Source organism: Petromyzon marinus, chromosome 3 (genome assembly GCF_048934315.1).
Source record: "Petromyzon marinus isolate PM22_M1 ecotype Great Lakes invasive population chromosome 3, UKy_Petmar_22M1.pri1.0, whole genome shotgun sequence".
NCBI lineage: Eukaryota > Metazoa > Chordata > Hyperoartia > Petromyzontiformes > Petromyzontidae > Petromyzon > Petromyzon marinus.
The window spans coordinates 19,507,019-19,527,319 of NC_133669.1; the positions used below are offsets into that span (position 1 = coordinate 19,507,019).

General features: G+C 53.2%; 2 protein-coding genes across 4 annotated transcripts in view; one reads left to right on the forward strand and one right to left on the reverse strand.

Annotated features, from left to right (window-relative positions):
- The window catches only part of LOC116956478 (cell death-inducing p53-target protein 1-like), a 30,635-nt gene extending 24,231 nt beyond the window's left edge, over positions 1-6,404 (forward strand). For both annotated transcript variants that reach the window (XM_032978148.2, XM_076052276.1), the window contains one exon: positions 15-6,404. In XM_032978148.2, the coding sequence (XP_032834039.1) occupies positions 15-123 (109 nt within the window). In that variant the 3' untranslated portion in view covers positions 124-6,404. The remainder of the gene's footprint in view (positions 1-14) is intronic.
- Positions 6,405-9,512: 3,108 nt separating this feature from the next.
- LOC116958257 (parvalbumin, muscle-like) lies at positions 9,513-18,543 on the reverse strand. Of its 2 annotated transcripts, none has more exons than XM_076052283.1 (5): positions 18,258-18,543; positions 15,925-16,046; positions 13,143-13,275; positions 10,629-10,741; positions 9,513-10,184 (listed from the first exon to the last, which is right to left on the reverse strand). In XM_076052283.1, the coding sequence occupies exons 2-5, from the start codon at positions 16,043-16,045 to the stop codon at positions 10,141-10,143; spliced, it is 411 nt and encodes a 136-aa protein (XP_075908398.1). In that variant the 5' UTR covers position 16,046; positions 18,258-18,543; the 3' UTR covers positions 9,513-10,140. The 2 variants fall into 2 exon arrangements, with proteins under 2 accessions (XP_075908398.1, XP_075908396.1); XM_076052281.1 differs by having other exon boundaries at positions 15,913-16,046.
- Between the last annotated feature and the right edge of the window lie 1,758 nt (positions 18,544-20,301).

Here is a 20,301-nt window from a genome sequence, read left to right on the forward strand (position 1 = left end):
TTGCGCTGACGCAGGTGCGACCTGGGCTGCTGCCTCATCCCGTTCCTCATCGACGACCTCAAGGACGTGGAGCACACCTGTCCCAACTGCAAGGCGCACCTCTTCATGTACAAGCGGCTGTAGGGCGGCGGCAGGGCTCCCAGAAGACCCACACGCGCACGCGTACACACACAGACACACACGTGTACACGCACACATGTACACATACGCACATGTACGCACACACGCAACATCAACAACCGCCATTCGCCACTAAGTGGTGGTGACGTCACCACGGCGCTTGTGCCAGGCTACACGCGTTGTGCACACACACGCGCGTCCGCGCACACACAACCCACGCGTACTCACGCACACACAACCCACGCGTACTCACGCACACACAACCCACGCGTACTCACGCACACACAACCCACGCGTACTCACGCACACACAACCCACGCGTACTCACGCACACACAACCCACGCGTACTCACGCACTCGGCCCGCACCCGTACAAAACCGCCGTCCCACTGCAGCCGCCTGCACGTGACGACGGCGCCGCTGCTCCTCGCCGACCGTGGACGGACGACGTGAACACGCGTGTCGCGGCGAAACACTCACATCGGCGCGCTATATACATATATAAATAGGAATGGCGGGACAGCACTAAGGGAAGGTTTAACCAATTAGCCGCGCGCGATAGGGTTCACGGAGGCGTGCCGTGGCCGTTTGTGGGGTGGGGTGGGATGAGTGTCGGGGATTTAAGCTCGTTAAACGCAACCGCCTCTGGAGCTGAACGCGACGTCGAGAAACCGCCCGGCTCGCTCTCGCCCGTGGGCGAGCCGGCGAACGCATCCTGCGTCGCCCGCTCCTTTCCCCTCGACGGGGCGGGGGGCGAATCCGCTTTTGGGTTTTTTGGGATCGCACCACCGCCGCAGTCCCGCGCACGGTCCGTGTCCTTGCTGGCGGGAAAACCCAAGGGGTGGGGATCGGCGTCACACCGATGCCTGATCCCATCGCCTAACCCCCCTGCCGAATTCTGATGTTGAGAGGGAGGAGGGGGTAGATGGAAGGGCGGGGGGGGGGGCTGGGGGGTCGTCTCGCCGACCGTCACGATCGCTCTGCCGTCGTGGGCACGTTTCGTTTCGCTGGATCGAGCGCTCTCGGTGACCGTCGTTGTTGAGGCAGCGGTGGGGGCTCAGGGCCGCGAAGCTTAATTGAGCGGGCAGGGGTGTTCTCTCGGTCGGAAGTCGACGGAAGTCTTTGCCGATTCGTTGCTGACCACACCCCCCTTGCCGCGTGCGACTTGGGAGGTTTCTACACCAGCATCGTCTCCTTGCCGCGTGCGAGCGCACGAGCGGCTGTTGTGACCGAGATCGTCGGCTCTCAAACGACGCTCTGACAACGATGTTGACGCACCCGGCGGAGATGGATCGTTGCGTCCGATATGGAACCTCCCCTCCCGTCTGATGCAGAGCCCTCCCGTCCAATAGAGAAAACTTCGTGTCGTCCGATACGGAACCCTTGCGTCATCCAGCACTGAACCTTTGCCTAACCCGACACGGAACCCTCATCTTGTCAAATGCAGAACCTTTTTTTTTCATCCAATAGAGAAACCTTCGTGTCGTCCGATGCAGAACCCGCCGTTTTGTCCAATACAGAGCCCTTGTTCAAAACGGAACCGTCATCTCATCCGATACGGAACCCTCATCTCATCCTATACAAAAACCCTCGTTTATTTATTAACTTAATATAAACCCTTTGACCCGCTACCTTACAGAACCTCCGTCTAATCAGGTACCAACCCAGAACCGCAAGTCTCGATCCCATGCAGGGCCCTCGCGTTATTTATGGTGCCTTAGTTTAGGTTCAATGAGCATTAGCCGATTCCACCACCTTCACATCGGTCATCTTAGCCCCGGTCGGACGGCCCTCACAGAAGTACGGCTCCCGTTGGTCGGATCCCTTTGCCCGTGGGGACCAAACAAAACGTTGCTGTCAACGAGAACCAAACTGTGATTGCAATGTGCCCGCTCTTCGTTGTCACTTCTTTTCATTGCTTCGGTGAAAAGGCGCGCGGAGAGAGCCCAGCGGTGGGCCCAAGGCACTGCGGCCCAGCTTGGGATGCGTTGCCAAATCGTCTTTGTCGAGGACTTTTGCTTATTATCCGCTTGCCTGAATTTATCTAAAGAAAAAAAGAATACGACACGACGCTCGCACGCCTCACGAATTGTTTACCTGCGATTTAGCACAGCCATGGGGGGGGTGGTGGCTGGAAATAGACGAACCATTGGTTCGTCGGCCCGGTTTACGCCGTCGTATGTTGTGGTATGTCGTTGTACGTCACGATACGTCGTTGTACATCGCAGTACATTGCAGTACATCATTGTACGTCGCTGTACGTCATGACGTCGCTGTACGTCGTCAGGTCGCGGTACGTCGTGACGTCGCTGTACCTCGTGACGTCGCTGTACGTCGTCACGTCGCGGTACGTCGTGACGTCGCTGTACGTCGCTGTACGTCGTGACGTCGCGGTTCTTGCTCGCCGACTCGCGGGCGCGGTGAGTGTAAACACCCGTAATAACTGTTTTTGTTATTAGATCGAGTAAATATAAATGTGTCGTTCACCCACCACCACCCGACATGGCCAGTTCGTAAAGGTCTTGTCACGTTAACAAAACGTGCCAGTTAGTTGCTACGTCAGCACACCACCGGTGTGTTGGAGAGTAAACACACAACATTTACAATTCGAGTAGCCGGCATCACCTACTTTTCGATTTAAAGCTTTCGTGACTGCAAGGATTCATCTTCTTTGGTTCTTTCGGTAAAGTCACGTAGAATGAGAATAATAAAATAAAATAAGACAATAAAATTCTCACGACGTTTCGGCCAAAACACAAGTAGCCTTCTTCAGGTGAAAGAACAGAACTGTCGGGACGACAGCGCTTCAATTGACGTCACCACGTACAGCTCTGTCGTCCCGACAGTTCTGTTCTTTCACCTGAAGAAGGCTACTTGTGTTTTGGCCGAAACGTCGTGAGAATGTTATCATTTTATTTTATTCTTATTCTACGTGACTTTACCGAAAGAACCAAAGAAGATCACCTACTTTGTTGTGGGTTTACTCTCCAAAACACAGGTGGTGTACTGACGTGGCAACTAATCGACATTTTTTTTGGTTAAGTGACAAAACCTTTACTCATTGGCTGCTTCGGTTGGTGGCGGGTTTAAAGCGCCCATTTAAATTCAGCCGATCTAACCCCAAAACAAAATACCTTTATGATGAATAATATCGGTTGAAACGGCCTGCTACGTGTAAAAAAGTGGTAAATACCGCGATTTACGGCGGAGAGTAAACGCCTCGGTGGTGGGGTGGTGGTGGGGGGTGTCGGGAGGATTAGCGAGAGGTCACAGTCTGAAGTTGAGAGTGGCGCGTCGTGAGTCGCGTTGGTCAGCAGAGCGACCCTGAGCTGACCTTTCGCCAGAAGCCGTCGTCGTGATAGCCGACGACCGTGTCATCCCCGCCTTTAAACACGTGACCAGCTGGTTTTAGTGGGGAGTGGGGGCCATAATTGCCATGTTGCTGGGCCCATGCTATTGAGATCCTGGAAGCGTGTGTGGGTGATTGTGTGTACGAATGTTGAACTTCTTTCGCACCACCGTACGTAGCCAACCGTGCCTATCGGAGGTGCTGGGAAAGGACAACAAACTACACGCAAAACGCAGCTCTGAAGAAACGCGTTTTCCATGTAGATTTAAAAGTGCCATTGCTCCAGTGGCCTCCTCATATCGGAAGGGAGAGCGGCGTTCCAGACGGCCACCGGAGTGCGCCTGGAAGCTCCAGGCGACGCGGTGACCGTCTTTGTCCGATGGCCAGCCCAAGAGCCGCTTGCGAGGATGGCCGGAGTCTGCGTGATGGTTGGCTGCTGGGTTCACGCGAGTTCACCACCGCACGTTCAATCCCGACACGTGCTCTCCCAGCCCCCGCCCACCCCCCTCGATCCCCCACCCCCTGCCACCCCTCACCGCCCGGACTCCCAATTCCCCTCTTGAGGACAATGTCACCACCGTCGTCTCGGCCTCCCGTTATGGATTCCCCCTCTGAGTGCGGAGTGCCTTGCGATGATGTTGACGACGATGGTGATGATGTTGATGGGACGGAAGACGAGGTCAGGGTGGGACAGAGCGTGGGGGGAGGGGGGCGGGGGGGGTCTGTGTTCGTGCACGCGCGATGCTTTGCGCTGGGCTGTTTTGACGCAAGCGTCGGCGATAAAAGACCGAACAAAAATCCTTGAAATTCACTTTCAACTGCCGTAGGAACGCCGCTGCTGCCTGACCGCCGAGCTCTTTAAAAAGCAAACGCACCGCAGAGGTGTCACTGGCATCATCATCACCACCACTACCATTCTCATCACCCTCGGTAGCTCCTTAACCGTGGCGGTCGTGGAGAAGCCAGTGATGGCTTTGGCAATCAACTCTCTCCACCTCTTGCGGCCCATTGCGATCTGACGAGATCACTTTAAAATTTAACCAAACTATATATTTTTTATTTTACTAGTAAGGTCACCACTGAGTTCCGTAGCTCTTTCTCAGAAGCGACCTGACCATCACAAACGATCGCTTCAACGAAGCGGCTCATCACGTAGACATTTTTAGCCGCCAAATTACTCGAAACGCGTGATGTTCATTCTAATTGTCGAGGGGGTGGGGAGAACTCCCCGAGAACCCGGAGAAAAATCCACGCGACCACAGGGAGAACACGCAAACTTCAAATATACAGGCGTCAGGGTCGGGATTGAACCCACGACCCCCTGCATACCAGGCGAGGGAGTTAACATCTCGCCACCGCGGCACCCTGAGTCGTACCCCCCCCCCGCCCGCCCACAAAAAAATAATTCACGATTGCAGACGATGTGAAAGAGCGACCGCGTCCTCCCCTGGGAAGCACCGTGAAGCAACCCCACGACTGGGCCTGCGCGATGAAGTATGGTCACACGATCCTCGCCCCCCCCTCCCCCCCCGTGTGTGTGTGTGACTGACAACCTTGTGGGGATGCCTCCATCCTAGCAGTGGACGGAGCCTGCGCGGGAGGGTTCCGGAAACCACCCGCGGACGGAATCGGGAGGTGTAGCTTACAAGCGGAGAAGAGTCGCACGCGTGGTTCCAGTCGCTTCGCGTCTTCGTTCCGGTCGCATGCCCCCCCCTGCCCCCTCTGCGCTGTAAGTGTCTCCGCGAGTTTACTTTTTGTTTTGGGTGTTCGGCTTCGTCGAGAATCCCGCCGTCCCCGTCCGTCGCTGGGGTGCAGCTGCTGTGGTCGGTCCAATCGAGAGGCGCCGTCTTGAGTTCGGCATCGCCCCGGTGGTGGGGGGGGGGCGTAAATCACCCCGGGTGAAGCTGTGCAGACATTTTTCGATTTCGATCACGTTGGGTTGAACGTCCACGCCTGACCACCGCGGGTCTCTGTGACACATCGATAGAGAAACATCGACGTGCAACAGAGACCCGTGGACCGACATGCACTTTACATGATCCATGGACTTGCATAGAGACCCATCGACTCGCGTGCACTTACACGATAGGCTTACATATAGAGGATCATCGATGTACACAGAGACCCGTAGACTGACGTACACTTACATGATCCATAGACTTACATAGAGATAGCAGATTCGCATCCACTCAGATGATCCATATACCTGCATATAGGCCCATACACTAACAACGCCTTGCAATATAGGTCCATAGAGTTGCATACACACACATGATCCGTAGACGATGGACTAACATGGAGACACATGGACTTGCTCAGCTCGTTCTCAGCCAAAAAGTAACTTTTTGTCGCGTTGGTTTCGGCTTCTCTTATTTTCCTCTTTATGCATGTATGTTGAACTCCTTTCGCACCGTACGTACTCATATGTGCTGATCGGAGGTGCGGTGGAAGGACAACAAACTAAACACAAACAGCAGTTCTTAGCAAATTAGTTTTCAATCTAGATGATGATTTAAAAAGTGCATAGCTCCGGTGACTTCCGAATATCGCAAGGAAGAAGCGTTCCAGACGGCCGCAGAAGCGCGCCTGAACGCACGCGACGCTGTGACCGTCTTCGTCCGATGGCCAGCCTAAAAATCCGCCGCTGCGACGGATGACCCCGGAGTTCGCGTGAGCGGCTTTATCCTCCTGGACGGGATGTGAACCCGTGACATTCAGCTTGTGGTGTGGTGGAGCTGCCACAGCAGCAGCAGCGGCGGCGGCGGCGGTGGTGGTGGTGGCATGGGAGAAGGGAACCCCGGGAGAACTGGAATTTCCAAACCATTTCACCTCGAATGGAATCTTTTTGAGTCGTTGCCTGTACAATTATCACCCCCAAGTTATATATATATTGTATTGTCGGAACGTGAAAGATTAAATTTAACACGGCGCGTTAGTCACGTGTGTGTGTGTGTGTAATGTGTCTGTGGATGCTCGCTGAACAGCACTTGCCCCAACAGTATGTTAAGGTTGTACGGGGGATCTATATCTCTGTTGTTTGTGGGGTCGGCAGCGGTTAGTGTCGCGGTTAGTGGCGCTGCGCTAGGAACGCGGTGACCCGAGTTCGAACCCCGTCACGGCCAACACCAGTGACGAATATCTGAACCGGTCTTGGGCGTTATCCACATGGTCGACTCAGCCTCAAATTAGTACTCGGTGCGGTGAGTAGTCAACAAAACATCGCCACTGCGGAGACGAAGGCGACCGGGCGTGTTTGCTGGACCATCCACCCCCTCGTGTGCCGTGCCGGCCTTCGTTAGGTGCTCGCAAACAGCACTTGCCCCAACAGTCTGTTGATGCTATAACGGCGGGGATCTTTGTGTGTGGGGAGTGGTGGCACAGTGGTCGGCACACTGCATGTACAGTAATACGTCTCTTCACCCCCCCCCCCCCCTTAACGTCGTTTCGCAACTACGTCGTCACTTTATTAACACCGCCACCTGATTTGCGTCGCCTCAACCCCCCCCCCCCCCACTCACGTCGCTGACAGCGTCGTCATCCGTCCTTTCTCGTTGTCCGTCGCCTCTCAGCCTTCGCCACCACCTTACCCTCCGAGTAGCACAGTTGGCTATGTGCGGTGGGAAAGAAGTTCTACGTATATATGCAACCTGTAAATCGCTTTGATTTACGTCGTTTCGATGTTAGTCGTCGCAGCTTTCAGGAACGCATCCCCCGACGTAAACCGGGGCGTGACTGTATATGTAATTACGTATGCACGCAGCATGTGTACGTTAAACACAAAGATCCATCGTGTAAGCCGTAACAGACTCTGGGGGCAAGCGCTGTTAGCGAGTAGCACCTCTGAAGGCCGGCACGGCACACGAGGTGGGTAGCCAACACCACGCCCGGCCGCCTTTGTCTCCCCAGTGGCCACGTTTACACACACCGCACGCAGGTACTTATTTGAGGCTGAGTCGACCTAGGGGAGGCCCAGGACCTGTTGAGATATCCGCCACTGGTGTTGGCCGTGACCGGGAATTGGAACTCGGCTCACCGAGTTCGTAGCGTCGCGCGCTTAACCGCTGCGCCACCGCTCCTCACATTGCGCACACACACGAATGCATGCACGAGTACACACACACATGAGTACACACAGAGTACACACACACATGAGTACACACACACATGAGTACACACACACATGAGTACACACACACACGAGTACACACAGAGTACACACACACATGAGTACACACACATGAGCACACGAGTACACGAGCTTCAGTCAACAAATGGAGTTTAATAAACGCGTGCGGGGGGGGGCATCTCCGGCCTTGACGCGTTCGCCTTTGGAACAACAACAGCAACAACATTCTTGTGTAAGCGCAAACACACACCTCGTTATCCTCTTACAAAATTAATCGATCATATACAATGATTAATCTACAGCGAACAAATAATATAAGAGTGAGTTCGTAACACATGCACACATATACAGCCATTCGTCTGCAATGAATCGATTCCTCTACGGCAAATACAATCGTCCCCATGCACGCGTCACCAACAAAGTTACGTTTTATAATAAGTAATATATGTTGTTTGTCCCTTGACTGTCACTCTTAAATATGGCTTCGTTCGTTTGAACGTTAGGTTGTCCTGGGTGAAAAGTGGGAGCTAGCTTTTTTGTTAGTTTGCCCAATCCTTACCACCTGGCTCAAATAACCTCGTAAACAAACAAACGATATATCTACATGCGCGTACTCTGATCGTATGTGTACTCATAATCCTCTTTCGCAGCGTACGTAGCCAACCGTGCTCATCGGAAGTGCAGAGGGGGGGGGGGAATTAACAAACTTAACACACAAAATGCAGTTCAAAAAGAAATGACGTTTTCAGTTCAGAAGAAAATAAAGTTGTCAGTGTATCAGTGCCATCACGTGGGGCAAGCGCCTCTGACCAAGTCGCTCGCAACTCTACGGCTGTTGCTTGACGATGCCGGTTGTCATCTTACCGGCGAAGCGTCCCGGTTACTCAAATTGTGAACGCTGCAGCGGGTTTACTCTCCAACACGCAAACCGGTGTGCTGAACTGGTAACGAATCCATACTCTTTGGTTCTTTCGGTAAATTCACGGAGTGAGAAATATTTTTGTTTTTATGTATTTGTTTTCTTTTATTTTTCTACCTACGTTACTTTACCGAAAGAACCAAAGGATGTGGATTCCTGCAGTCACGAAAGCCTCAAATGAAGATTGGTAGCGAATCGGCGGCGCACGTTTTGTTTACGTGTGACAACCGAACTAATTTGCCGTGTCGGGTGGTGGCGGGTTTAACAACGCATTTATATTTTACGCGATCGAACACAAAAAAAACCCTATTATGGATAATATTTGTCGCGAAAGCCTACTACTACTAAGTGTTAAACAAAAAAAGTATCGGCGAAAATAAATAAATAATTCGCTTTCCTCCCAACTTGACCAATCTCTTCCCCCACCGTCTCCTACCCTGGTTCTCCCAGGCGGTTAAATAAACCCAACAACGGCAACCACTATTACTAGCTGCTATACAACTACCACCACCGCCGCCACCACCAGGGTTTAATTCCTCGGCCAATATTTTCCAGAACGGGTGAAATCGACGTCGCAGGCATTGCGCGGACGCTCATTAAACGCGGTTAATCTTTTAAGCGCGAGCGAAGGTTAAATGTAGCTACCGTCACTCGAGGTCACCATCTGGTGACCCCCAGGCACTCGTTAAGGCACGTGTTATACACACCACCACTGCCATCAACTACCGCCAACGCCGCCACCACCACCGCCCCACACACAACCACTTTCACGAGGACAAACGAACGCGACACGGATGTGGCGGGTGCCAAAATAAACCCACCCCGGGTGGTACAGCGTTCCGGCAGTTTTCCGGCTTAACTCAGAAATATTTATACTGGAGGAATCCGATGAGCTATAAAGCTCTTTTTCACCGATGTCCAGTAGGGGCACGGGGTCAGAACGTTACAACAACTGAAGCATTGACCACCACCACCATTACCCCCACCACCACCACCGCCGCCACCACCACCACCGACAACCACTGCTTCTTTGGCCGGAAGATCTGAAACGCAACCGCGTAGCGTCGTGGATTCCCCGCCACCCGCTGCGCCCGTGCATGCCCCCCGACGGAGGCGGCGGCTGCTGCTGCTGCTGGCGGCCTCGCGGCCATTCGCTGCTGCCAGATTTGTTTTTGTTAACACGTGGGGACGTGGACAGGGGATCAGGAGGAGGAATAAGAATAATAAGAGGGTGAAGAGGAGGATGAGAAGGAGGAGGAAGAAGAGGAGGATGAGGAGGAAGAAGAGGAGGAGGAAGAAGAGGAGGGAGAGGAGGAGGATGAGAAGGAGGAGGAAGAAGAGGAGGAGGGGGAAGAAGAAGGAGGGGGAAGAGGAGGATGAGAAGGAGGAGAAGAGGAGGATGAGGAGGAGGAAGAGGAGGAAGAAGAGGAGGGGGGAAAAGTGGAGGAGGAAGAAGAGGAGGAGGGGGAACAAGAAGAGGAGAAGAAGAGGAGTAAGATGTTCCATCGCTACACCAAACGTCGCCACCTTCACGACGCGGGTGTCGCTGCTGGGGGGCGGGGGGTGGGGAGAGAGGGGGGGAGAGAGGCGGTGGTCGTGGCTCATCATGGCCGGCGACGCGTGGAATCACTTCTTCATGGCGGCGCCTTCCTTGACGAGGGCGCTGAACTCTGCGCGGAGGGAGGCAGGGGGGAGAGATAAGAGGAGGAGAGGCAGGGGGTGGGGGGGAATAGGAGGGAGGTGAGAGGGAGATGAGAAGTTGGAGGGTGGTGGATGAAGGTGGTGGTGATGGTGAAGGTGGTGGTGAAGGTGGTGGTGATGGTGGTGAAGGTTTTAGCGGTGATGTTGACTGATGTTGTGATGGTCGTGGTTGGTAGTGGTGCTGATGAACATTGTTGATGAAGGTGATAATAGTGGTCGTGGTGATTGTAATGGTGGTGGTAATGATGATGTTGATGTCAGATGCTCAGACCATCACGGTTAATAAGCTCAGTCAGGATGATGATGATGATGATTACTAAAGAACATGCTACTGATGCTGCTGCTGCTCACACCATGATGTGAATGGCGATGCTGCTGATGATGATGCCGTTAATGGCAATGTTGAATGGTACCGTCAAAGTCGATTCGCCCGTCCTGGTTGCTGTCGATCACCTGGAGGATCTGATCTGTCTCCAGGTCACTCAACTTCTTGTTTAACTCCCCAGTGATGACCGCTGTCACATACCTAACAACATCATCATCATCCTCGTCAATATTAAATCATCGCCGTAAGCATCACGATCATCATGACTGAGTGACCGAGTGACTCGATAGGTAGCTGAGTTGAGTGTGTAAGGGATTGAGTAGGTGAGCGAGTGGATGAGTTGAGTGAGTGAGTGGACGAGTGAGTGGGTGAGTTGATGAGCGAGTGAATCGATCACTGAGTGAGTGGACGAGAGGGTGAACGAATGGATGTGTCAGTAAGTTGGTCAGTTAGCTGGTAAGGGATTGAGTAGGCGAGTAGGTGTATGAGTGCGCTAGTGGGTGAGTGGACGAGTAAGTGGGTGAGCGAGTGAATCGATCACTGAGTGAGTGGACGAGAAAGTGAATGAATGGATGGGCCAGTAAGTTGATCAGTTAGCTGGTAAGGGATTGAGTAAGCGAGTGTGTGTATGAGTGAGCTAGTGGAAGAGTGAGTCGATCACTGAGTGAGTGGGTTAGTGGACGAGTGAGTGAGTAAGTGAATGAATGAGTAAGAGATTGAGTTGGTAGGTGAATGAGTGAGTTATTCGATCAATGAGTGAGTTTAGTGAGTGGACAATTGAGTGGGTGAGTGAGTGGATGAGCGAGTAAAGTCCATCAGTGAGCGAGTGTGTAAGGGATTGAGTCGGTGGGTGAATGGACGAGTGAGTGGGTCAGTGAGGAAGTGGATTAGTGAGTGCGTCGATAAGTGGGTGAGTGCGTGAGTAAGTGATTGAATGAGTGAGAGGCTGAGTTGGTGAGTGGGTGAGTAAGTGATTGAATGAGTAACATACTGAGTTGGTGAGTGGGTGAGTAAGTGATTGAATTGAGTGAGCTGCTGAGTTGGTGAGTGGGTGAGTGAGTAAGTGATTGATTGAGTGAGAGGCTGAGTAGGTGAGTAAGTGAATGAGTGAGAGGCTGAGTTGGTGAGTGGGTGAGTAAGTGATTGAATGAGTGAGATGCTGAGTTGGTGAGTGGGTGAGTGAGTAAGTGATTGATTGAGTGAGAGGCTGAGTAGGTGAGTAAGTGATTGAATGAGAGGCCGAGTTGGTGAGTGGGTGAGTAAGTGATTGAATGAGTGAGCTGCTGAGTTGGTGAGTGGGTGAGTGAATAAGTGATTGAGTGAGAGGCTGAGTAGGTAAGTGATTGTGTGAGATGCCAAGTTGGTGAGTGCGTAAGTGATTAAATGAGAGGCTGAGTTGGTGACTGGGTGAGTGATTGAATGAGTGAAAGGCTGAGTTGGTGAGTGGGTGAGTGTGGGTTGCATGGCCGACAACAACAGCTGCCGTCATTTAATCCCAGCATCATCAACCAGAGCCCCCCCCCCCCGCTCCCCCCAATTCCTCCCCACGCGTGGTTGGGAGGAGCAGAAGACTTTGGAGGTCCCTCGTGATTGCCCCCCACCCCTCGTGATCCCCCCCCCCCACCCTCGTAATTCCCCCCCACCCCTCGTGATCCCCCCACCCTCGTGTTTGCCCCCCCCCCACCCCTTTCTCCACCTCTCACTCCAAACCACAACACCCCCATCCCACTTCCCACCCCCCTCCTCTACCCACAATTTTCTCGCCCGCACCCCAGCCAGACCTGAAACCGAACCCGGATCCTGAGTGGAAAATAGTTTTATTTAATAAGGCGAAAGGTCTGGGACCCAGGGAGGCAGAGTTAAGTTCAACCCCTTGTCAGACTGCGTGGTTTGTGTGCTGTGTGTCTGGATATCTGGTCTGTGTGCTGTGTGTCCGGCCATCTGGTCTGTGTGCTGTGTGTCCGGCTGTCTGGTTTGTCTTCTGTGTGTCCGGCTATCTGGTCTGTGTGCTGTGTGTCCGGCTGTCTGGTTTGTCTTCTGTGTGTCCGGCTGTCTGGCCTGTGTGCTGTGTGTCCGGCTATCTGGTCTGTGTGCTGTGTGTCCGGCTATCTGGTCTGTGTGCTGTGTGTCCGGCTGTCTGGTTTGTCTTCTGTGTGTCCGGCTGTCTGGTTTGTGTGCTTTTATAGGTGCTCGCTAACAGCGCTTGCCCGTACAGTCTGTTAAGGCTATATGGGGGATCTTTTTCTTTGTGTGTGCGTGGGGAGCGGTGGTGTAGCAGTTAGCGCGCCGCGCTACGAACCCGGCGATCCGAGTTCGATTCCCGCTCACGGACAACACCGGTGACGATTATCAGAACCGGTCCTGGGCCTCCCCTAGGTCGACTCAGCCTCAAATGAGTACCCGGTGTAGCGTTGTGTCGTAAACATCGCCACTGAGGGATACAAAGGCGGCCGGGCGTGATTGCTGGCCACCCACCCCCTCGTGCGCATTGCCGGCCTTCATTGGTGCTGCTACTCGCTAACAGCACTTGCCCCGACATTCTCTTAAGGCTATACGGGGGGGGGGGGATAGTCTTTGTCTTTGTGCGTGTGACGGCGCTCGCCTAAGCTCGTTCCACTCGATGTATCCGCTGTTGTCCTTGTCCAGCTTCAGGAAGACTTTGCGAATGTCCTCCTCCTTCTCCCCGATGCGGCTCAGACACTCGAGAAGCTTGCGGTAGTTGAGACTCGTGGCGGCTTGAGGGAGGGGGTTGGTGGGGGGGGCGGAAAGAGAGTCACGGGGGGTCACCATCATCAGCAGCATCATCAGCAGCACCAGCAGCGGCAGTAAGCCTATCGTCATCATCGTCGATATTGTCATCACGAGCAGCAGCGACATTGGAGCTATCTTCACCGTGATTCTGTACATCAGCAGCATCAGCAGCCTCAGAGAAAGAGAAGCAGCCTCAGAGAGAGGCAGTGGTGTATCAGCAGCATCAACTCTGGAAGGATTAATCATCATGAACATTAAAAGCTGCATTATCAACATCAGCAGCGGAGGTGCGAAAATAATGATGAAGTTCAACATGCATACATCATTAACATCAGAAGCTGCATTATTCTCGTCAGCAGCAGAAGTAAGGTGATCATCATCGGTAGCAGCAGAAACTGAAGCCGCGGTGTCAACAGGCTCACTGTCAAGAGCAGCATCAGAAGCATTAGAACAATCATCAGCAGTATCATCGCCATCAGAAGCATACTCATGACATGCCCCACCAGCATCATTAGTAATAAGCAGAAACATCATCATCAGCCAGTAGCTTCATCACCAGCATCATTAGTAATAAGCAGAAGCATCATCATCATCAGCCAGTCGCTTCATCACCAGCATCATCAGTAATAAGCAAAAGCATCATCATCAGCCAGTAGCTTCATCAAGAGCATCAACAGCGTTAGTCCCAGACGCTCAATTATCATCGTCAGCAGCAACATCATCATCGTCAAAATCAGCAGCAGAATAGTCAAAATCACCATCGTATAAAAACAATCCTGAATGAAATGAACTCGATGTGGGTCACTCCACTGAACAGATCTCCGTGAGAGAGAGAGAGGAGAGAGATACTTGTGTTGGTATCTGATATGAATAAGGGCCATGACCACCCACAGTGTCGGTGGCGACCGAGTCGAGTCCTTGGCGTTCCGTGTTTCTAGAATCTAGAATTATTGAGATTTGTTTGTTTAATTTTGTTGTGTCCCCCCCTCCCCGCACCTCCGATTCGCACGTTTGGCTACGTCCGGTGGTGCGAAAGAAGTTCAACGTACAGTAATACAGTACATACAGTACATACACCTTCTGCTCGGCTGCGTGCAACGCAGACTCGGTCACAAGCGATCTGGGACGTTCGTCCCTGGGAGCGTGAAGGTCGCTCCCGTGAATAGAGAGAGGGGGTGTGGGGGGGGGGCAGCCCCCCCTTAGTCAGGGGAGACTCGAGCCGAGTTCGAAACGCACCACGGATCGTCCGTGAGGCAGCACCGCGCGCGTGCCGTCGGGACAACAACAACAACAGCAACAACAACAGCAGCAACAACAACAACAAATTCACGCACGCCCCGGTGCGGGGCACCTCCTTAAAAAGTCGTCTTGAGGGCTGAGTGAAAGCAGCTCTGGTTTTGGCCTCACTAACGGGACTTCTTTCCTGCTGTCCTTGGTTAAATAAAGGGCATCGCATTTTTTGTTCGATTAAGGCCATTATTTTTTTTATTTAAAGTTTTCGTGACTGTAGGGATTCATATTCTTGGTTCTTTCGGTAAAGTCACGTAGAGGGGAAACAATAAAATCATAAAAATATAAAACAATAAAATTCTCACACCTGATGATGATTGCTTGTGTTGCAGTCGAAACGTCGTGAGAATTTTATTGTTTTCTATTTTTATTATTTTATTGTTTCCCTTCTACGTGACTTTACCGCAAGGCCATTATTGTTCGTATTGGTTAAATAAAGGATATCGTTATTATTGGTTTAAAAAAGGGTCACTGTTATTGTCGTTATTAGTATTACTGGTTTCAAAACAAAAATGGGGACATGTATAATTGGTGAAATAAAGGGTATTCATAATATTATTTTATTTTCTAACACCGTGCGGTTTGGCCGCACTCGCTGCGCTCCTGGGTCGGCGCTGTCCGTGGTGCTGAATTAGAATCACACCCCCGACCCTCCTCCCCCCGTGGAGCCGAGCGAATTATTGAGGCGCTTGAGGCGTTTTGTGGGGGGCCGCTTGTGATGGGGGTTGAAGGAGGGAGGCGGCGGGGGGGGGGGGGTAGGTCGAGTAACCAGGGGGTGGGTGGGCGGGGGGGCATGAAGGATATTGAATGGGACTCAGCGTAGGAAAGTTTCACCGCTTTGCCACCCTCAATTAAACAAAAACAAATACTTTTTATTCTACAAGGCAAGACCCACCGAGCGATGTAGCTCTTTTCAGAAGCGACCTGGCTATCACAAATATACAGCTCAGCGAAGTGGCTTATTACCACGTGGAAACTTCTAGCAGCCAAATGAATAATCGCGCATGAATCTGCCAATATAAAATAACGACGAGAACACTCCACGGGGGGGGGGGGGGGGGGGGGGACATGCGTCAGGGTTGCGATCGAACCCACGACCTCCTACATACCAGGCGAGATAGTTAACACCCCGCTACAGCCCGGACACACACACACTTCGTTGAGCTATCGTTTGTGAGCAGGTTGCTTCTGAAAAATATCTACAGAGCTTTACCTGGTAAAATACAATATAAAATACAAAAAAAAGTTTAGTTTAGTATCTGAATTTATAAAAAAACACACACACCAGACCCGCCACACGCTCCCGACACGCGGAATTCACGTGCCCTGACCCGAAATCGAACCGTGTTTCCCATCGGAGGAGCTGGCCACGCTGCGCAGATCACTGTCGGACATCTTTGCCCCGAGCGCAGAAACCATCTCCAGAAGCTGCTTCTCCCGGTCCATAAACGCCTGGCTCGCCATGCTGGGGGGTGAGATGGAGGAGGGGCGGGGGGAGAAGGTGGGGGGGGGGCGAGGTGGACAATCGGGAGGTCCACAACAGCCCTGACCCGGGCGAGTGGTGGTCCGCGCAGGGGTAGACCAGACAACCGGACACACAGCAGGACACAGAGCACACAGACCAGACAGCCGGACACACAGCAGACAATCGTATTCCTGACTCAGGGTAGTGGACAATCTGGAGGTCAACAACAGCCCGGACCAGAACACCGAATACACTCACAGCCCGCTCCCTCCTAGCCCCGACTCTACCCTAGGGGTCGGCAAAATCCAAATAACAAGAAGGGATCTTTTTGTTTTCGAATTCGGTAAAAAACAACAACAACAACAAACCCTCAATAATTTCAAGAGCGACCAATGCAATGTGGTCAATACGAGACGGCGATGGTCCTTCATAAATCACGCCACGAAGCAGCAGTCCTTAGCGATGCAGCGTGGGCCTCTGCTCTAACCCATAGCCGCAGCTCTGACGCTTAGCGTTCAGCCCCAGCATTCGCCCAGAAGGCTTAGCCGCTACCCTCACTAGCTCAGCCTCCGTCTCGACGTGCACACACAAGTGCAGCGCCTTGCCAATCCACTGCTAGGCGAGTCCCCCCCCCACACACACACAGTGGTGGCGGGAAGATGTCACATGGCCATGCTTGACCCCACGCTGTTGCTTAGCCGCGGGTCGGTGGGAGGCCTAGGGAATGCAGTACAACCACGGGTCGTGCTGCAACGAGAGTGTCCACCACTCGCCCGTTGGCCGATACCACCTTAATATATAGAGGACCGCAGAGCTTGCGGGGAGGGAGATGGGGAGGATTTGGCAAAAGGATCGCAACCGCGTGGCTGCTGATGTTGCTGCACTTCCCGCTTCGTCTGCGGTTCCTCCTCGTCCCCTCCCTGTCTCCACCCCCCTCGCTCTTTCTCTCCAAACAACGATCGGATGCTGACCGATGCGGTGGCGCGCAACGAGTTGAATTAAATATCGTCAAATATTAATTCGACACTCTGCCGGTAGAGCCTGGTGAATGGAATTACACATTAGCCGGGCTCGATCCCAGCTTCAGCCTCCGAGATCTTGGCGAGATAGGGTCGCATTTCGGCACCGTCGATCAGAGAGGCCAAGCCCTGACTCGTAAGCCATGAACCCCAGCCCCCCGATTCGAACCTCCGCGGTGACAGCGCTCACAGTCACAGCCAAAAACCGCTCCCTCTCACGAGGGCAGCGGTAGCTTAAAGCGAGCTTCCAACTCAAACGAGCACCGAGCGGTTTTCGAGTCCGGTGGTGGAAATTCCACGTTCCCATGACGGATGCGAGACTACTCGTTGGACGACCTCGGTTGACCTTTCCGCAAAGTGGCAACTCGTTTAGTGTACCGCGGAGGGGTGAGCACCCTCGAGCGTCTCATGGCCCGAACTCTCGACTCGAACCCTTCCCCTAGAGCTTGGTTCCAACACTAACCCGTGTACATGGCCCTAACCCTTAACCCGAACCATAGCATCAACCCGAGCCCACGACACTATGCCAATCCATAACCCTAACCCCAACTACAACCTACAATACTAAACCCAACCACAACGCTAGCCCAACCACAACCTTAACCCAACCACAACCTTAACGCAACCACAACCTTAACCCAACCACAACCTTAACCCAACCACAACCTTAACGCAACCACAACCTTAACGCAACCACAACCCTAACCCAACCACAACCTTAACCCAACCACAACCCTAACCCAACCACAACCCTAACCCAACCACAACCCTAACCCAACCACAACCGTAATCAAACCACAACCTTAACCTCACTACAACCCTAACCCAAACACAACCCTAAACCAACCACAACCCTAACCCCGACCAGAATCCTAACTCCAGACACCACCCTCATCCTAACTCAAGACCCATATCACACCCCGATCCTTGACCCCTCACCAAAAAAACGATGGCATTAAGGGATGTTGTGGTATGCTAAGGATTTAGGATCGGCTTTAAGGGATACAAACACGGGTTCGATTTACGGCCAAGTACTCGATCCCAGCAACAATCGATTCATCGACGCCACCCATCGTGAAGAGAATACAATAATCGCGAAAAATAATCGATGCAGACTTCTATAAAAGTGGTCTCAATGTTGCCACGAATCTCACCACCACCACAACAACAACAACCAGCCCGCCTCTCTCACCTCGACCACTTGAGGCACGCTCTCCTCTCAGACTCAAAAGGTCAAAATCTTCCTCTGCTTTCTCTCCTGTATCTCTCTCTCTCTCGCGCGCGCTCTCTCCCTAGATCTCTCTCTCTCTCTGGTAGGCCGTCTGCGTCTATGTCTGTCTACGTGTCCGCGTCTGTCGCAGTGCAGCAGTGGAGATTGCTCCCCCAGGTCTCCCGATCGCAGGCCGCACACAGCACGCACACACCAAGCAACACAGAACGCGTCTTCTCCCCGTCTCATCCCAGGGTCCCTGCCCATCCCCTTTATATAAAGAAAGGAGACGAGGTCCCTGTGCATCGGAGATCCCTATTAATAGGGGAGGGGGGGGGACTCTTGAGGATTATAGGGGTTCAGCCCCTCCCTCCCTCTGACCCCCCCCCCTCTACTCTACCCCAACGGAGAGGCCCCCTAATTAATCTCGGCTCCGTCGCATCTCTCATCGCCTCCTGACCCCCACCTCGCCACCCCGCGCGCGCGCGCAGCGGGAGTCTCAGATGCTCTGGTGGGGGGGGTGGGGGCCAATGTGAATGCGGGGGAGCGGGGGGTGGCCTTGGGGAGGGGTGCGGGGGGGGGGGCGCTTGGACGTGTGGGGTGGAAGGATGGGAAGGATGGGAAGGATGGGAAGGATGCGTCTGTGCGTGTGTCGTCTGTGTTGAGGAGCGGTAGTGTAGCGGTTGGCGCTACGCTGCGCTATGAACCCGGCGACCCGGGTTCGATTCCTGCTCGCGGCCAACACCCAGAGACGATTATCTAAACCTGTCCTGGGCCTCCTCCCCTAGGTCGACTCGGCCTCAAAATGAGTACCTGGTGCGGTGTGTAAACATCGCGACTGGGGAGAGAAAGGCGGTCGGGCGTGGTGTTGGCCAACCACCCCCTCGTGTACCGTTCCGGCCTTAACAGCACTTGCCCCTACAGTATGTTAAGGCTATACGAGGGATCTTTGTCTTTGTTTGTGTGTGTTGGGGAGCGGTGGTGCAGCGGTTAGCGCGCCGCGCTGCGAACCAGAGTTCGATGTCCCGCTCACTACCAATAACAGTGGCGAGTATCTAAACCGGTGCTGGGCCTCCCCTACGTCGTCTCAGCCTTAAATAGGTACCTGGTGCGGTGTGTCAACCGTCAGCAGTGTGTCGTTCCGGCCTTCATAGGTTCTACTCTCTAAGCGCACTTGCCCCCAACAGTATTTAAAAGGCTATACGGGTGACCTTTGTCTGTACGTGTGTTCGTGGGTGTATGGGAAGTGGTGGGGGGTATGTGCATGTGTGGGGCGGGAAAGGGGTAGGATGTGCATGTGTGTAGGGCTAGGATGTGTTTGTGGGTTGGTGGGGCTTTGTGGGTTGGATTCCCGATCACGGCCACCAACACTCAGTGACGATTATCCGAACCGGTCCTGGGCCTGCCCTAGGTTGACTCAACCTCAAATGAGTACCTGGTGCGGTGTGTAAACATCGCCACTGGGGAGACAAAGGCGGCCGGGCGTGGTGCTGGCATCCCACCCCCTCGTGTGCTTACTAACAACAGGTTATACGGGGGGTCTTTGTTTGGGGAAACAAAGGCGGCCGGGCGTTATTCTGGTCATAACACTTAATCGTTCGCTGTGGCGGTCTTAATAGGTGCTCGCTAACAGCACTTGCCCCAACAGTCTGTTAAGGCTATACGGGGGATCTTTTCCTTCGAGTGTGTGTGTATTTGAGTGAATGTGTAAATGCGTGCGTGTGTTGTTTTGCCAACTCTGATGCGAGTGAATGTATGTGTGCGCGTGTGTGTTGGAGTGTTGGGGTGTTGGTTGTGTGTGTATTTCTAATTGCGTCAATGCTGTGTTGGTGTGCATGCGCGGTGTACGTGTGTACGTGTTTTCGGCGGTTCGCGCAGTGCGCTACGAACCCGGCGGCCCGAGTTCAATTCCCGCTCGCAGCTACCAGCACCAAGTGCCGAGTATCTCAACTGGTCCTGGGCCTCTCCTAGGTTGACTCAGCCTCAAATGAGTACCTCGTGCGTTGTATAAACATCGTGTTGGCCA

Excerpts from the sequence above, each read along its gene's own strand:
- LOC116958257 (XM_076052281.1), bottom strand. The coding sequence starts at position 16,045 with ATGGCGAGCCAGGCGTTTATGGACCGGGAGAAGCAGCTTCTGGAGATG. Across the intron at positions 10,742-13,142 it reads ATCGAGTGGAACGAGCTTAG|GTATGTGACAGCGGTCATCA; the intron begins GCGAGCGCCGTC and ends TGATGTTGTTAG. Across the intron at positions 10,185-10,628 it reads CGGGCGAATCGACTTTGACG|AGTTCAGCGCCCTCGTCAAG; the intron begins GTACCATTCAAC and ends CCCTCCGCGCAG.